Here is a 17,385-nt window from a genome sequence, read left to right as displayed (position 1 = left end):
TGATGGGCGGCGCCTATATGTAAAGGAACAGCTTGTAATTTCATAGTTTCGGGTGCCTGTAGGGCTGCGGTGTCTAATGGAACAGCTTGCAATCAGAGAGTTGCGGGTTCGCATCCACGAGTGAGGCACAGCGGTTGCACCGGATACAGACCCTGGGCTAATTCAGCCAAGGCGATGCCGTGCCACGAGCTTTAAGCGGCACTTGGACAGGAATAGCTGCCTGCCTCCCAGACCCTGTAATCAGGCTGAACCAGCAGGACCAGGCCTCTTGAACCTGCCTGAGAAGAATAACCATCCAATGAGGGATAACCATCTCATTTTCTCACTCAACTCCCTGTTGGCCTGGTAACGAGAGGGGCGGGACCTGGCTATAAAAAGTCACAAGTGTTCAGCCTGAGCCGGACTTTCCAGGATAGTTGCCGCCGGAAGTTTCTCTAACACGGACGCGGTATTCTCAGGCATGCACACTGCTCCCGTGGAGCAGACCTGCATCACAATACTGAACCAGAGGGCTCTGCTGCCACCTGCTGGTGCAAACAAACCTCAGACAAAACAAGATGTTCACAAGACAGTATAAGTGAATCAAGATTTTATCTGCTTCTTTGAGGAACATTTTTTAAAACATTGTGCACTGAATATATTTTGTGGGCAGCCAGTATATTGTCCTATTAAAAATTCATCATTATTATTTTTTCCCATTCATTTATATAGAAGTATAGTGTAGTCATGTGGGATTGATCTCATGGAGCTGTAGACAAACCATGGATCGTATTGGGCCTGTAAATCAGCAGTATTAGTTATGAAAGTTAGAACAGGACTTTTAATGTTTAAAATGGAGATGCATATAGGACCTGTGAAGTTTTTGTATGATATTGATGCTATCAGTACAGAGATATCTCAAGTACACGGGTATTTCAGCTTAGCATGCCTGTTAGCATGATTAGCACTTAGCGTGCTCGTTAGCATGATCAGCACCAGCGTGTCCATTAACATGATCAGAACTTAGCGTGCCTGTTAGCATTTTCAGCACTTAGTGTGCCTGTTAGCATTTTCAGCACTTAGCATGCCCGCTAGCATTATCAGCACCAGCGTGTAAATGAGAACTTGTGAAACAGTGGAGCAGGAAAGGGTGCAGGAGCCTCTTCATGCAGTGTTTCAGCATGATGCAAGGCTACTGCAAGGGAGGCCAGTGCTACTTTCCACACAAACCTGGAGAACATTAACATATCCCACTGTAACTCTACTTATATTTTATAGAGAACATGAACATATGCCACTAACTCAGTAAATGTTTTATACAGATAACATTAACATACCCCTCTGTAACTCTACTTATATTTTATACTGAGAACATTAGCATATCCCACTGTAACTCTGTGAATGTTTCATACAGAAAACATTAACATATCCCACTGTAACTCTGTGAATATTTTATACTGAGAACATTAACATATCACACACTATAACTTATATTTCATGCAGGGAACATAAAGTGCAGAGCTACTGATGCACGGATAGCAATGCAGTGTCAGTGATGTAGAGCTAGCAGTGTTAGCAATGCAGTGTCATTGATACAGAGCTAGCAGTGTTAGCGATGCAGTGTCATTGATACAGAGCTAGCAGTGTTAGCAATGGCGTGTCACTGATACAGTGTAAGTGATGCAGTGTTAGGAACAGTGTTAGCAGTGCTATCTCAGTGATGCAGTGTGAAGCAGCAATTGGAAGTACAATGCTGGAAAAGATCAAAGAACCAATTTGGATTCAAATAAGAAACAATTTATTGACACACATTCCAGTGATCACACAAGAGATAAATTATACAACAATGTCAGCATGATACAATCAAATATCCATACGGCACTTACACAGAGAAGATTAATTAAGCAGTGGGAGCAGAAGCCTAACTGCACATCTGAGAAGAATTTCCTGAGAAGCAGAACAATTTTCAGACCTTCAGTCTCTGCCAAGCTTCGTCAAGGTTATTAAAGAACAAAAATAAAGTTAAATCTTAATTAACACCAAATTCCGGCTTAATGCGGAACTAATGGCGAACGATACTATTATCGCCCATTAGATTAAATTATCTGCGTTTTGCGTGCTTTTAAAAACGGAAGCCTCTAAAGTGAAGTGACAGGACAATTGGCGCCAGTGACAGTTCCATTAATACCTCATTTTACACACATCTACCTTCGCTGAGAGAGTCGTTAGCTCCAAAAAAAAAACAAAAACCCACTAAAACAGCATCGGGTGTTTTCTCTCGAGGGAACACTGGACACAACCGAGTGGAAACGCATCCAGACAGGTCAGTCACCAGAGGGGTCAGTAACCAAACAGGTCAGTCGCTAATTCAGATCTCAGCAGAAAAGAAAGGGCAGCAGGCGCTTGTCTTAGGGAACGCGGTGCTGTTCTGGCGGTTTTGGGTTTCCGCTCACGGTAAGCGTGACGGTGATACCGCAGCGGGAGGAGAAAGGGGCGGGGGACACGCGGGGGAGACCCGACCCCCCCCCCCACGCAGGAGCGGTGTGACGAGACACAGGAACTGCGCGGCCACTTTCCCAAAACAGGCTCTTTTTTTTGGGGGAGGGGGGGTGGGGGGTGGGGGTGATGGCGGCCCGCTCGGAACGCAAACGCGGGCGTCGGTCACAGACGGCCCCCGCCAGCCCCCGCTGGCCCTCAGAATCGATTGCTCCGCAGAGCGAGCCGGGCTACGCGGCGAAGTAAAACATAATTAGCAAGGAAGGCTAATCCCTGCTAACAAGCTTGGGGGGGAGGGAGCATGTGACTGGGGCTCGTTAAGAGGAGCAGAGGGCTCAGATCCGTTCAGTCTGAGCGAGTTTCCCTGGGAACGACGAGGCGCACACACACACACACACTGTCGCCACGGGAACGCCCCACACATCCGCCTAGTGCTGGCACATTACTGGGTTCATTTCCCGACGTTCCCATTCTTAAAATGGACTACCACTGAAACGTTCCCGGATTTAGCCTCATGCCTGCTTTTCCCCAATCGATCACTGACTCCCATACCCTCGGGCACGTCGGAAAGGTTTCCCCATGACTTGTCCAGAGGCTGGGCGCTTCAGATGTGGAAAACTCCATATTGAGGCAAACTACAAGTTAAAGGTAGCCTGTGTGATTATTTTACAGCAAACAAAGACAATTAAATTTAAATAAAATAATACTTGTAAACATTTGTTGAACTTTCCTCAAAGAAACTCAGGCAGACCCAGCTGATCAGACCGTGGTGAGGGAGACCCAGAAACAGAGAGAGGGTACACCCTCTCACCTACGGCGTAAGGATCCACTTATCAGATACATTTTTTGTGCAGTGCGGCTTTCATTTCTAAACAGCCATAAATGTCTGAATGAACACACCAGGTTAAGCTTCCTGACAGAAAGCAAATCCCCCTAACTCTAACTCTCCAAGCTCCCAGGCACATTCACAGCCTTTTAGCAGCACGAATGAATCAAACGAATCAAATGAATCACTCAGCGCTGGGCTGAGCATCTCACCGGCAGAATTAAAAAGGCGTTTCTCTCCTCCGTGCGCGCGGGACACGCCGACACAGCGCCAGCCGTGACTCTGAGGGTCGCGCGGCTCGAACCCGGGACGCCCGCCTAGGGCCGGAGGAGAACAGCATGCGGCAGACACCTCACACCCACGCGCGTCACAGTACAGAACAGACACACCGTTTGTTTTTAGCATGCTACAGTATAACATTACATCACATGCCCACCCTTTCTATGAAGGGTCAGGGTTTTAACATTACATCGACTTAATGAGGCTGTGGATGTGATGGGGGGGGGTGCAGCTTGTTGATCAGAAGGCCTGGATTGGCTACAATCTATGAGTGATGGGGGCTGAGGGGGTGGGAGGCTTGGTTGCCCTAGGAGGTGACTGAGGGGGATCGGGTATGTGGGCGGGGTTTGGAGATGGGCGGGGCTCAGAAGCTCATGAGAACGTTGCGCTCTTGCACAATGGTGTAGGGTTAGAGGCAGATGTCTGAGGGGGTGGGGCTTGGAGGTGGGGGGGTTTTGAGGTGGGCGGGGCTCAGAAGCTCATGAGGACGTCGCGCTCCTGCACGCTGGTGTAGGGTTAGAGGCAGATGTCTGAGGGGGGTGGGGCTTGGAGGTGGGCAGGGTTTAGAGGTGGGCGGGGCTCAGAAGCTCATGAGGACGTCGCGCTCCTGCACGCTGGTGTAGAAGGACTTCCCGAAGACGAAAGAGTGCAGGCCGGCCTTCAGCTTCTCGGCCATCGCCATGACGATGCTGAGATCGCCCTCCTCCGTCAGGTCCAGGTCCGTCTTCAGGCTGCGCAGCGAGCGAAACGGCTTCTTCCCCTTCTGCCTGCAGGGGGCGCACGTGCAGCCGTGGTCAGGGGACAACTGGGGGGTTGCAGGTTCAATTGGGGGAGGGGGGGCTCATTGACTTACGTCTCATCTTCAATGTATTTGAGCAGGGTGAGCGCCCTCCGGTGGAGAAGCAGGAGGAACTGCGCCAGGAAGGTGCTGCGGAGGCCCAGGCCTGGCTTCAGCAGGAACACCTGGGGGGGGGGATGGGGGGCGTAGGGGGGTGGAGGGAGGGTTTGATCAACCCACTCAATCAAACTTTCAATACTTTCCAAAATTTTAAACTTCAGTAATTGAACCTCGCCCCCATACACATTAATGCAAGACACACTTATTTTTTATTTATTTAATTTTTTTTAAATTTAACCAGGTTAGTCTCATTGAGATTAGGAATCTCTTTTTCCAAGAGAGACCTGACCAAGAAAGCAGCAGCCGATTACAGACACAACAAAAGTTCAACATTTAACATACTACAAAAGCAGAAGAACAGCAAAGTTCTTACCTCATCCAGGAAGGATTTGACCAGAGTGTCTCTGTGCATGACATCCTGGAACACGTTTCTGTAATTCCAGAGGTCAAAAGTCAACTGCCAAACATTTCTGATAATTTCCCCCAACCATTACTTCTCTATTTCACACATTTAGAAGCATTTTACAATTCTCAATTTTGAATTGGATCTCACACAAAGTACAACATGGAGCTTCACACGTAGGTGTTAAATAAATCAAAGTGTGAATGAGCTGGAATAAAACCTGAAAAAGAGGATCCATGCTCATCTCAAAACCACTGAACTACACCAGTACCCCTAGCAGAACTGCTCCTTTCCTCATCACAGTGTGTGGCAACTGACAGACTCTCTATTCAGCCTTTCAATAGGTAACTTAATAAATATAATGATAATATTGCTGATCAGAACCCTTCAGCTACTGAGGGACTATCCAAAACCAGAAACAATAAGCGTAAGAACATAAGAATGTTTGAGGACGAGGGCAGGCCCTTCAGCCAATCAGACGCGCGGCAGTAAGCGGGGGGAGGGGAGGGGCGGGGCGCGTACAGGTCGGGGGTGAAGGTGTCGTCGGCGCGGGCGACGGTGTCGGGCCCCGCGTCCTCCTCGCTGGCGGCCTTCCAGAGGACGCCCAGCTCCGAGCGCATGTAGCGGCGCTGGTTGTACGTGTGCTCGTGGCACGGCGGCATCTGCGTCACCGTGTTCACGTCCACGTCGATGTGCGTGGTGGGGTACGGCGAGTACAGCACCTGCCGGAAGGGCAGCACGAAGCTGCCCGTCGAGTCCTGCGAGGGAAACGACAGTCTCACGCACAAACCAGCGCTTCGGCATGATCGGACGAGAACCAGGTACCTTTAGCATGTTCTGCTAAAGTGAAAGAGCGCCGTTAGCCTGTTCTGATGAACACAAACACGTACCTTTAGCATGTTCTTATAAACACAAACCTGTACCATTAGCATGTTCTTATAAATACAAACCTGTACCTTTAGCATGTTCTTATAAACACAAACCTGCACATTTAGTGTGTTCTGATAAACACAAACACATACCTTTAGAGTGTTCATGTATAGAGAAATGAGTACCTATAGCATGTTCTGCTAAAGTGAAAGAGCACCCTTAGCATGTTCTTATAAACACAAACCTGTACCTTTAGTGTGTTCTGATAAACACAAACCTGCACCCTTAGCGTGTTCTGATAAACACAAACCTGCACCCTTAGCATGTTCTTACAAACACAAACCTGTACCTTTAGTGTGTTCTGATAAACACAAACCTGTACCTTTAGTGTGTTCTGATAAACACAAACCTGTACCTTTAGTGTGTTCTGATAAACACAAACCTGTACCTTTAGAGTGTTCATGTATAGAGAAATTAGTACCTATAGCATGTTCTTACTGTATGTTGAGAAACATGTATCTTTAGAGTGTTCTTGTCTAGAGAAACACGCACTGTTAGCGTGTTCTTACAAACACAAACATGAATCTTTAGCGTGTTCTTGTATAGAGAAACACGCACTGTTAGCGTGTTCTTACAAACACAAACATGAATCTTCAGCGTGTTCTCATGCAGATAAACGCGTACCTTCAGCAGGCCCTGGACGAAGAGGCCGGTGTCGTAGCGGAAAGACGACTCGGCCCGGCACAGGCGGGAACATTTGCGCTCGGCAGGCGTGAGAAAGAGGCACAGGGTCCGAACGATCTGCAGGAGGAGAGGGAGCCAGCGCCCAAAATCACCGCTAAATTATCCCTCTCAGGCGCCCCAAATCACAACGAAATTAAACCCCTCAGGAGCCCCAAATCACAACGAAATTAAACCCCTCAGGAGCCCCAAATCACAACAAAATTAAACCCCTCAGGCGCCCCAAATCACAACAAAATTAAACCCCTCAGGAGCCCCAAATCACAACAAAATTAAACCCTCAGGAGCCCCAAATCACAACAAAATTAAACCCCTCAGGAGCCCCAAATCACAACAAAATTAAACCCCTCAGGAGCCCCAAATCACAACAAAATTAAACCCCTCAGGAGCCCCAAATCACAACAAAATTAAACCCCTCAGGAGCCCCAAATCACAACAAAATTAAACCCCTCAGGAGCCCCAAATCACAACAAAATTAAACCCCTCAGGAGCCCCAAATCACAACAAAATTAAACCCCTCAGGAGCCCCAAATCACAACAAAATTAAACCCCTCAGATGCCATGAATCACCCCAGAATTAAATCCCTCCAGTATCCCAAATTACCCCAGAATTAAACCCCTCCAGTATCCCAAATTACCCCAGAATTAAATCCCTCCAGTATCCCAAATTACCCCAGAATGAAACCCCGTCAGATTCTTCAAATCACCCCAAAATGAAACCCCTCCGGACCCACAGCTAAACAGAGCCTGCTCCTCCCTGTAACCATGCCTTCAAAGCCAATGAAAACTTCTCATTCACTCCTCCCATGTACGGGTGCCGACAAGCACCGCACCTTCACACCACGATCCTTCATCAGCACAAACAAACAACACGGTGATTTATTTTACCCCAGAATCAACACGGCAGCCGTGGCCTCAATTCAATCACCTTTCAATTCTCAACAAAACATAAACAATACTTATGCGAGTCTGCGTTAAGAACTACTGAGGGGAGTTAGCTGAGTTTGTGCTGGATGTGACTGTGTGTGTGTGTGTGTGTGCGTGTGCGTGCAGTGTCAGTACCTTGTTGACTTTTTCGGGGTTGCTCCCCACAACCATAGAACAGCCACAGGTCTGCAGATGAGAGCTGATGGCCCTGGGAGAGAGAGGGAGGGAGAAACATATTGTCAAGAGAAACCAAGACGCCTGGAAATCAGTAAAGATCTGGATAATTAGGCAACACTAATTTCAAAAACTGAGCCCAGAAACAGAAAATGTTTGAAACAGCCAATCCCAAAGAAAACAGACTAGCAGGTCCTGTCCCAAAAGAGCACGAGGGGTTCCCTAAATATGTCAGCAAAAGGGACGGTCTGCAACAGGCCGATACGCCCCTCCTGAAACAGGCCAGCGCCCCCCTGGGGGGTCTCCGGAGCCGAAGACTGCAGCGCTCCGAGTTTCCGCGTTTTCCGGGCCCCCGGCGGGAAGGGCCCCCCCCCCCTTTCCCGCGCAGGCCCGGTTTGAAAAGCGGGAACGCTACGGAGGAGATAAGGGCGGGAGGGAGGCCGGGCTGGGGATTACACACACCTGCGCGTGCGAACGGGGCTCTGAAACCCCCCTAAGGGGGCAGGGGGGGGCAGGCAGCGTGTGACGCTAACAAACCCGGGAAAAGCAAGGCCGAGGACTCCTGCCAAAAGCCACAGCTGTCCCGAGGGTGAACCTCTGGTGGGACAGCAGCAGGTTTTTAATCCAGCTTTGTTCATTTCTTTCTCGGGTCTCCAGAGTCAGGCTACGGCAGGGTTACCCCGCGCCCGTGAAATGAACCGCCATTCCCCCCCCCCCGCCCCCCCCAGAGGGCTTTGCGGGTTTTGGAAACGCTTACTTGTGCAGAAAGTCTTCGTGGCAGCTGTCCCCGATGTCGTCGTCATTCAGCACGGTGTCCTTAATCTGGCCAATCAGAGAGGGGCGTGGGAAAACATGGGGGAAAGATTAAAAATCTGCTTAGCTCTGCGTTTAACATCCACCTAAAGCTGTTCAAATAGACCTGCGGCGTGCTGGTGCAGCAAAACGTTCAAAATCCTGACATTCATGTCATTTAGCTTCGCTTTGTTCTAAAGAACACTAATCAATGTGTGCCTGTCTCCATTTTAACCAGCACCATCTGAGCCGGAACTCTCCGGAACACGCGGATATGGAGCCTCACATCGATGTCCTCCGGGACGCTGTGGGTCTTCATGGAGGACAGCAGCTCCATGATGGGCACGATCTCCGAGGTCAGGACCGAGACGATGCTGCAGCCCTGCGAGAGACCAAGAGGAGGAGTCAAAGTCAAATGGTTCTCGCTTCTTTCTGAAAACTAGACTTTTTAAAATGAATTTACTGCCACAGACAACACGACCAGATCTGAACACAACACAAGCACAGCCCCAACATTACACAAGCACAACATCAAAAAAATGGCTCTTTTGGAGGTCTGGAGATTTTGTTGATGTTCTGCTGGCTGCTGCTGGTCTCTAGCCTGCAGTGCTCTGGTACCCAGGCAGTGCTGCAAATCAACACGTTTCTAAACGCCCCCAACGCTAACAGCACTCCCACTCAGAGCAGGGACTCCTGTCTCAGCACACAACGCAGAGCGCTTTTTAAACGAGTTTTAAAATGAGTCACAGGCACTGAGCAGAGCCTCTTTACAGCAGGTCTGCTGAGCACCATCACAGGTAGAAATGAGAAACCACCAGGCTTCACTCCCTCCTTCACAGGCTCACAGCTTTGTCTCAGTCAGGGCCCCGCCCACCTGTGAGGGACCGGGCCAGAGATGAGCTGCCTGATAGGCCATTCATCAGGGCCAACACGCTGGCATCTGATTGGCTCTACTGCCCATTCATCAGGTCAAACACCCAGGCATCTGATTGGCTCTGCAGCCCATTCATCAGGGCCAACACGCTGGTATCTGATTGGCTCTACTGCCCATTCATCAGGCCTGACACGCTGGCATCTAATTGGCTCTATAGCCCATTCATCAAGCCCAACATGCTGGCATCTGATTGGCTCTACAGCCCATTAAACAGGCCTGACACCCTGACATCTGATTGGCTCTACTGCCCATTCATCAGGCCCTACACCCAGGCATCTGATTGGCTCTATAGCCCATTCATCAGGCCCTACACCCAGGCATCTGATTGGCTCTACTGCCCATTCATCAGGCCTGACACCCTGACATCTGATTGGCTCTATAGCCCATTCATCAGGCCCTACACCCTGGCGTCGGATTGGCTCCACAGCCCATTCATCAAGCCAGACTGGCTGACATCTGATTGGCTGTCAGCCCAGCCCAATGCAGACCGCCCTCTCCCTGCCTCGATCTGGGGCAGGGGGCTCCTCCGTCTCTGTCTAAGGATGACCAGCCAGGCTGCCCTGGGACCATCCTCCACTTCCAAAAACAACCCTGCGCCCCGCTCTGTCTACCCTGGCTGCTACCTCATCCATCAGCCAGTCCCCCTGGAGAAGGCGCTTCTGCTTCTGCTTGGACAGGGTGATACGGGCAGTGCGGACCCCACGAGGGCAAATCCTGCTGCCGGCGCAGAGCTGCGTCTGACCGTGGAAGCGTTATGATAGAATTACTAAGTGTAAATCTGTTCAACTGATATTTTTAATCTGGGCCAGTTTTGTTCAAACAGTGCAGGCAGGCTAAGATCTCCCTCATACCAACCCGAAAAACACGCAACGTGAACAACAGATAAATTCTCAAAGTAAAGTTAATACGCATCATGCTTTCAAGGAGGAGGCACCACTGCCTGTATGGCCTGGTTTATGCTATTTGGTAAGTTAGCGGCTGGTTTCTCTACGGGGACAGACGACCGTGTCTTTCCCTCGCGGAAGCCCCTCACCATCTTCATCCAGATGCGGCCCTTGCGGATGATGTGCTTGAGCCGCTCCACGCAGACGGCGTGCAGCGGCAGGTAGAAGGCCAGCTGCGTCTGCGGCAGGATCAGCGACAGGGCGCACGTGTTCTTGTCGCCCTTCAGCTCGCCGTCGAAGATGAGCGACACGATGATCACGCCCTTCTCCGCCAGCACGAAGAACTTGACGTCGACGGCGCCGCACTCGGCGCTGCGCAGGATCTCGCCGTTCAGCGTGTGATTGGCCAGGAAGGTGATCTCGCCGTCGCTCAGGAGGAGGGGCCTCTCCGTCTTGGGGGCCCAGATGTGACGCACGCGGGGGCCCAGGATGTTGTCCCAGTAGGCGAAGGTGGCGGCCAGCAGGGGGGACTCGCCCTCCACCACCACCTCCGTCTTCGCCACGGCGGGGGACTGCGGAGGGCACCCGGACGACATCGCTCAGGAGCGCCCTCTACCGGCTGGAGGTGCTGGCTCGGCGGGTTAGCCTGATGCAGCTCGCTGTTCTTTGTGCGCTGCCGTCGAAATATCAGTTGGACGAGAAGAGGAAGGCTGTTTAGTTTATAAGGCTTCTGTCCTTGAATGTGAGCGGTTGTTCAGTTGTTCACATGGGGCCTGTATATACAGCCCCCCCTGCAGGACAAACAGAGATCAGCAATGCTGCAAGCTGTCAGAGCTCGGCCATACTTAGAGAACTCCCAGTCACCTCAAAATCTCAATACTCATACATTTAACCAACTAATGTACCTTACAATAAACCTGTGTTTTTATCCAATACGTTTTCGGTAATATTAAAGTACATTTTTTATCGCGATCTTCATATCGCGATCTTATTTATACACTGAGTTACCTATGTCTAATTAGCCAACGCACGCTAAAATGATAGCTAGGATATACAGTTATCTTACAGGCTTACATAGTACGGAACGGTTATCTAGATAGACAAGAAAAGCAACGTTGTTCGCAAAATTAAGCACACATACTTCGTGTAGTCAGCTGGTAAGAAAGTGAACAGCACAGATTCTTCTTATTATAGATCGCTGACAGACAAGTTACGGTTACTAGCCTAAACATCACACATCTTTATAGACAATTGTCTAGCTTCCTGAGATTTAACATTTCACAAACCTACACTTTGCACGTTTTGTAGCTCAATTATTGCGAGCTAGCAAGTTTGTTTGTTATTAATGAACTACACAGACAAAGCCACTGATATCTTGTTGTACCATTGTATTACCCGATCAATGTTAGGTCCCCCTGCAAAAGACAATGGGGTTTTTTCCTTGTTAAATAAAAAAATGTTACGACCGAATACTCTAACGTTATTCCGGTTTGATTGCCTCTAGCTAAGGGAAGGCTAGCCAAAGTTAGCAATGATTTAGCTAACAAATACATAACGGTCGGCCTTCGAATAATATAGTCTAGCTAGTCTTATGTAAAAATAAAAATAAATACATAATAATAATAATAAACAAGCGTAAACGATAGTGTACAATACTGAAGGTGACACCGACATAGGCATAATAAAGAGCGAGGTACCATTTACACAGTTGCTCTTGGCGTAAGGTAATTCCAGTAGTCTAACTACATAACAACAGTGTGTGAAATCTTAATTTTGCGCAACACTTCCTGGTGTTATACCAACAACTGAAGTAAAGACAGACCAGTGGCTCCTCAAGGATCCTCAAAGCCTATATTGCCCTCTAGCGAAGAGCATATGAAATGATGGAAAGGGTGTCATTTTCTCTTTATCTTAAAAAAACTTCAGGGTTACCTTTTTGGCTGGACCGCAACAGCGGGGCCAGCACCATTAAACGCGAATGTCTGTGACTGAGTGACTGAGTGAGTGATGAAGTTACACCGCGCATGTCTGTGACTGACTGATGAAGTTACACCATTGGTCGGCCGATTCGGTCCAGCCATATACTAGGTTTTGACCTGGTCGTGTTTTTCTTCAGTTTAAAGTCAGCAACCATTTTGAAGCCAAGAAACCCGATAAGGCAACTTAACTGCTTTAAACAATCATTTGGCAACTCAAAAGGCAAGAGTGAATGATACTGGTTTAGAATAATATGAACTCAGTTTCCTCTTTCAGTTTAAAATGAGCAACGACAGTGTTTCCAAACGTGTTTTTGACAATGTTATCTTGATTATATAACCAAGGGCAAAGTATTCACACACATGAATTATTTTTTGTTTCTCAAAGAGTGGTAGAGCCTATGTTTGGTGGAACTGTCATGGCAGGCGCACTGCCGCTAGCCATCTTTCCCGAATATATAAATTAAATTCTGAATATAAGTACAATTCCCGAATATATAAGTACAATTCTGAATATATAAATTCAATTTCTGAATATATAAATTCAATTCTGGATATATAAGTACAATTCCCGAATATATAAATTCAATTTCCGAATATATAACTTCAATTCTGAATATATAAATTACAATTTTGAATATATAAATTCAATTTCTGAATATATAAATTCAATTCTGGATATATAAGTACAATTCCAGAATATATAAAATTCCATTTCCGAATATATAACTTCAATTCCGAATATATAAATTACAATTTTGAATATATAAATTCAATTTCTGAATATATAAATTAAATTCTGGATATATAAGTACAATTCTGAATATATAAATTTCAATTTCCGAATATATAACTTCAATTCCGAATATATAACTTCAATTCCGAATATATAACTTCAATTCCGAATATATAACTTCAATTCCGAATATATATATAACTCGGTTTATAATCAGGCATATCACAAGACAGCCGTTTTAACTTTTTGAATAATTTCTTTTTTTCTCTTCATGGGCTACTGAGTGAGAAAAACAAGTTTAACATTAGCATCAGTAAAATTTGACAGTACAATCAAGGATAAGCAAACAAAAACGTTAAATAATTAAAATTTGAATGAGGCAATAATTCGGACTTCATTAAGGGGTCCTTATTTTCTTGGTATTAGGACCTTTCAAGTAGGGGCACCAAATTTCACAGGGAATGGCCCATAGAGTACAGGTGAGCTGCTTAAACTATTTGAATAACTTGCGATGTTGGTGTTTGAGGTGCTTGGCTAAGTTAGCTGTATTGCGTACTGTTAGAGATATAAAATAATTAAAATATTAAATATACAAAAATATATAATTCACTGTCAAATCAAAATCAAACAGGCCTAGTGATTGTAACAGTTCTAGTTTTTTCCATTTTCGTACCGCACTCTAGTCTGAGTTGGCCTGCTTGAGAACGGCTAAAAACACGAAAACAATTCATAACAGGTAAAGATGGCTAGCGGCAGTGCGCCTGCCATGACAGTTCCACCAAACATACGCCCTACCACTCTTTGAGAAACAAAAAAAATAATTAATGTGTATGAATACTTTGCCCTTGGTTATATAATCAAGACAACATTGTCAAAAACACGTTTGGAAACGCTGTCATTGCTCATTTTAAACTGAAAGAGGAAACGCATCTAGCTAGCTAACTTAGCCAAGCACCTCAAACACCGACATCGCGAGTTATTCAGAGTTTAAGCAGCTCATCTGTACTCTTTGCGCGCTTTGGAGAAGTGTCTCAGGTTGTAAACAGGAGCAGGGAAACGTTCGCCTGGTTGAGAGCCTCGGCGAAATAGCATGCAGACCTCTTCCTCCGTAGTTTGGTGTGCGCTGGACCTTGGAATGTCATAAAATCAGTTAGCGAGCTATATGTTATGTTATGATTAGCAAATTACGTTTTAGCCAGCTAGTTTGTTAGCAAGCACATATTTGAATATTCAATGTTGAAACTGCAGATGCACGTTTATTTTAGTTGTTAATTGTAATTACAAAATGTATTGACGGACACCCATACTTAAGATATATCAGCGGATTTAAAAATGTGTGGGTAGTTTTTAATCAGCGATGAAAACACAGCTCGGTAGTGAACTGAACACCATTACACAGGCGATCTGACAAGCAATATAAATCTTTATTAGAAGAAGTACAGCAAACAGCATGTCACAAAATAGTAACGGTAGTACAAAACTTAGTTCAGAGATATTTCACTTCGGTATAATAAGTAATTTTGTGGAGCCTAACACATTGTACTTACATAGCATTTGCCTCCCCTGTTGACCGTTAATGTTAACAGAATCGCTTTTCCTCACAGTTGTCAGGCTCCCTATTCATTCATTTTCGGGACAACCGAGAGGAACAGAGACGCTGTTAACGGATAGCAGATGTTGCTTCACGCTACGAAAACACAATGGAGTCGCCTCCAGAAAATAATTTGTCGAAGTGAAACATCTCTTTAATCGGCTAACTTGATGTGGTTAGCAAGCTAGCTATTTAGCTTTCTGGTGAACCAGAGCTAACGTTATACTTACCTTCATAACCGAATATAAACTTCTCAAAAAAGAATGTATAGCCCTTGCCCAGTTTAGACCGCTTAACGTTCACTGGCAATGCTTCGACAATGCGGATAACATCGGACAGTGAACGTTGGCAGAGCTATCAGGGACTGTGAGAACACACGTCGCTGTTTAGGCTCAATTTTTCGCTGTCAGAAATGGACTTGCGTCCGTAGCAACGGTAACCGGAAACAAAGTATCCCTACATCCGGTTTTGGTCGCCATCTTGTGAAATAGGCCTATAGTGAGAAGCCTCAAGTTCCATAACTCTACTTCAGTCTTGGTTTTATCATAATCCTCATCACTACCAGTATAATTCCAACTGTCCAAGGGACAGTGTTGGCTGGTTTACTGCCTATAAAAACTAAGGCAGGAGCTTGCCTACAGAAATACAGTTCCTCTCTTAAACCTCCAGAACTAGTCTGTGAAGTGTGACACCAGCATTTTTAAATCATTCACAGCACCACCCACCTACACTTAAATAGCCTAAATGGGCTCAGGTGAACTCGTTATGCAATCAGTAAATCAGAAGTTCACACTCACACGCATGCAGTCAATATCAGATAACTTAGAAATCAAATGGTTAACTATGATCAGCTGATCAGTTGGCTGACAAATGACCTGGAATCCAGGATGCTCTAGGCACAGATTCATACTCTTGCTCAGTTTTAACATTAACCCACCATTTTGTAATCAGCTGGTCCAAAGCCAAAACCCAGAAGACAGGGCTGTCCAGCCCTGTTCTATGTTCTTCTTGTAGGTTTTCACTTCAGCCCTAATGTGGATCACCTGATTCTGCAAATTAGCGGCTCAGCAAGATCTCTCGCTGTTGAATGAGGTGCGCTTTGTTAGGGTTGGAGTGAAAACCCTGCAGGAACAGTATTAGGAGGCCCTGCCTGAAGGTTCATCGCTGACAAGTATCTTCATCTTCGTCTGATTTACTGCCCAGGAAAAAAGACTGCTGCACGCATCCACCTGGGTCCAATCACTGGCTCATTATTTTCAAATAAGAGAATTCCCCTCACGGGCGACAATGGGGTTTTCATCCATTTTTTATTGTGGTTACATTTCATTTAGCAGACACTCTTACCGAGAGTGACTTACAATGTAAGAGAACATAAGTGCATTCACCTGATTTATATGTGTAACAGTGCCAGATCTGGCTAACAACATTCTCAGTCCAGTGATTTTTATATGCAACATCGCTAAAGCGCTAAATGCGAGTGAACTGCTAACCTCCAACCAAAATGAAGATCACAAGCACATACAAGGTTATTACTACAGAATTGATTAGTCGTGAGAAACTGCTCATTCCAAGAGGTGGGCTGGAAGAAGGCGTAAGTCGATTTCATAATCGCCCGAGACCTATCGGAGAACAGGGCTAGGTTTTGACGAAGCTCACAAAATAAAATTGTTGTGTACGAGCATTGTTTGTTGTTGCTGTTGTATAGGACTAAGCTTTATAATGCTGTTTCTCTCTGTGTGTAATTTCTCATTGTCTTGTGGGGATCCGCATTGCTCATACAAGTTCTTATTGCTCGGAAAATTAAGTTGTTGCGCTTCCTGATGGTTTACATTTTATATGTTTAATCACCCCACATCCACAACAGAGAGGTACGATGTTCGGCTTTAGGTACTTTCTCCCAGCACCTAAATCATTTTATCTCTGTTCACTTGCAAGCCTTATCTCAGGGCCACTTTCAGCAACCAATAAGCTGTCAGGTTGGGGAGGAAGAGGGGGGTGTGAGGAGGATGTAATCACAGACCACTAGAAACCCAGGAAATGTGCGCTCCTGTTTATGCCTGTGTGTGTGTGTTTTCCCCCCTTTACTCTCCCTCTCTATCTATATATCCATCTATCTCTCTACCTCTCTCTCTCTCTCTCTCTGTCGCTCCCTCTATCTCTCTTGCCATCTCTCTCTGTTTGTATGTATATATATATATAGTTAGTATGTGCATGTGGAATCGTTATAAACCTTTTAATATCTCATCAAGACCAGCATCTTTTAGGAAATGCATTCTCCTCACAGTAACCCAATGCTTTCCAATGCATGCATGCTCTGAGGTAATTGGCCTCAATAGGCTCTTAGGAGGGGCACGCCAGGTCTCTCCAGTTTACTCGAGGGCGGGTCTGAGGGATGTAAATGGTGAAGCTTTGTGCCTCAAGCATCTCTGGTCTCACTGGAGTCGTGTATCACGCCGGTACAACCGACATTGTACGATATCGCAGATCGTCCTTTTAGTTTATTAACCGTTTTAAGACGCGCTGAGTGGTTTGTGTGTTTCCCCAAGTCACAGTCGGAGATTAATGTCCCTTCCCAGACTGCATCAGTCAGACCGCTATCCACTACTCATCTTTACAAGACTCTATTGGCTCTTGTGTAATCTCACAGAAAATGGAACGTCGTGTAAGGAGCCAGCCACAGAATAGATGCTTGAGCAAGCTTGAGTTTCCGCCAACCACTGTTTTGCGCTCTCTTCTCTCTCTCTCTCTCTCTCTCTCTCTCTCTCTCTCTGTCTCTCTCTCTGTAATTGTTGCTGAGGGTTCTCTGCTTCCTGCTGTCATTTGCATGAATGCTTTTAATTACTTCTGTGTCACAACCTGCTCATTGTTCACTTATCAAA

General features: G+C 46.4%; 1 protein-coding gene across 5 annotated transcripts; it reads right to left on the bottom strand.

Moving 5' to 3' along the window:
- Window positions 1-1,760: 1,760 nt before the first annotated feature.
- Window positions 1,761-12,181, bottom strand: c9orf72 (C9orf72-SMCR8 complex subunit). Of its 5 annotated transcripts, none has more exons than XM_064334815.1 (10): window positions 12,136-12,181; window positions 10,353-10,994; window positions 8,672-8,767; window positions 8,351-8,415; window positions 7,555-7,627; window positions 6,436-6,552; window positions 5,404-5,639; window positions 4,852-4,909; window positions 4,434-4,543; window positions 1,761-4,347 (listed from the first exon to the last, which is right to left on the bottom strand). In XM_064334815.1, exons 2-10 carry the CDS (start codon window positions 10,797-10,799, stop codon window positions 4,161-4,163), a joined length of 1,389 nt encoding a protein of 462 aa, XP_064190885.1. In that variant the 5' UTR covers window positions 10,800-10,994; window positions 12,136-12,181; the 3' UTR covers window positions 1,761-4,160. The 5 variants fall into 5 exon arrangements, with proteins under 5 accessions (XP_064190885.1, XP_064190882.1, XP_064190883.1 ...); XM_064334812.1 differs by lacking the exon at window positions 12,136-12,181 and adding an exon at window positions 11,901-12,040; XM_064334813.1 differs by lacking the exon at window positions 12,136-12,181 and adding an exon at window positions 11,494-11,589.
- Window positions 12,182-17,385: the final 5,204 nt, after the last annotated feature.

This window comes from Anguilla rostrata, chromosome 5 (genome assembly GCF_018555375.3).
Source record: "Anguilla rostrata isolate EN2019 chromosome 5, ASM1855537v3, whole genome shotgun sequence".
In the NCBI taxonomy this organism is placed as follows: domain Eukaryota; kingdom Metazoa; phylum Chordata; class Actinopteri; order Anguilliformes; family Anguillidae; genus Anguilla; species Anguilla rostrata.
Note: the sequence above shows the minus strand (reverse complement) of the source record. Positions and strands in the feature narration are given on the sequence as shown.

Bases quoted from the DNA above. Each gene is read 5' to 3' on its own strand.
- c9orf72 (XM_064334815.1), bottom strand. From the start codon at position 10,799: ATGTCGTCCGGGTGCCCTCCGCAGTCCCCCGCCGTGGCGAAGACGGAG. The intron at 8,416-8,671 runs GTGAGGCTCCAT...CTGATTGGCCAG, and splicing joins GCGTCCCGGAGGACATCGAT to ATTAAGGACACCGTGCTGAA. The intron at 4,348-4,433 runs GTAAGTCAATGA...CGCCCCCTGCAG, and splicing joins AAATACATTGAAGATGAGAC to GCAGAAGGGGAAGAAGCCGT.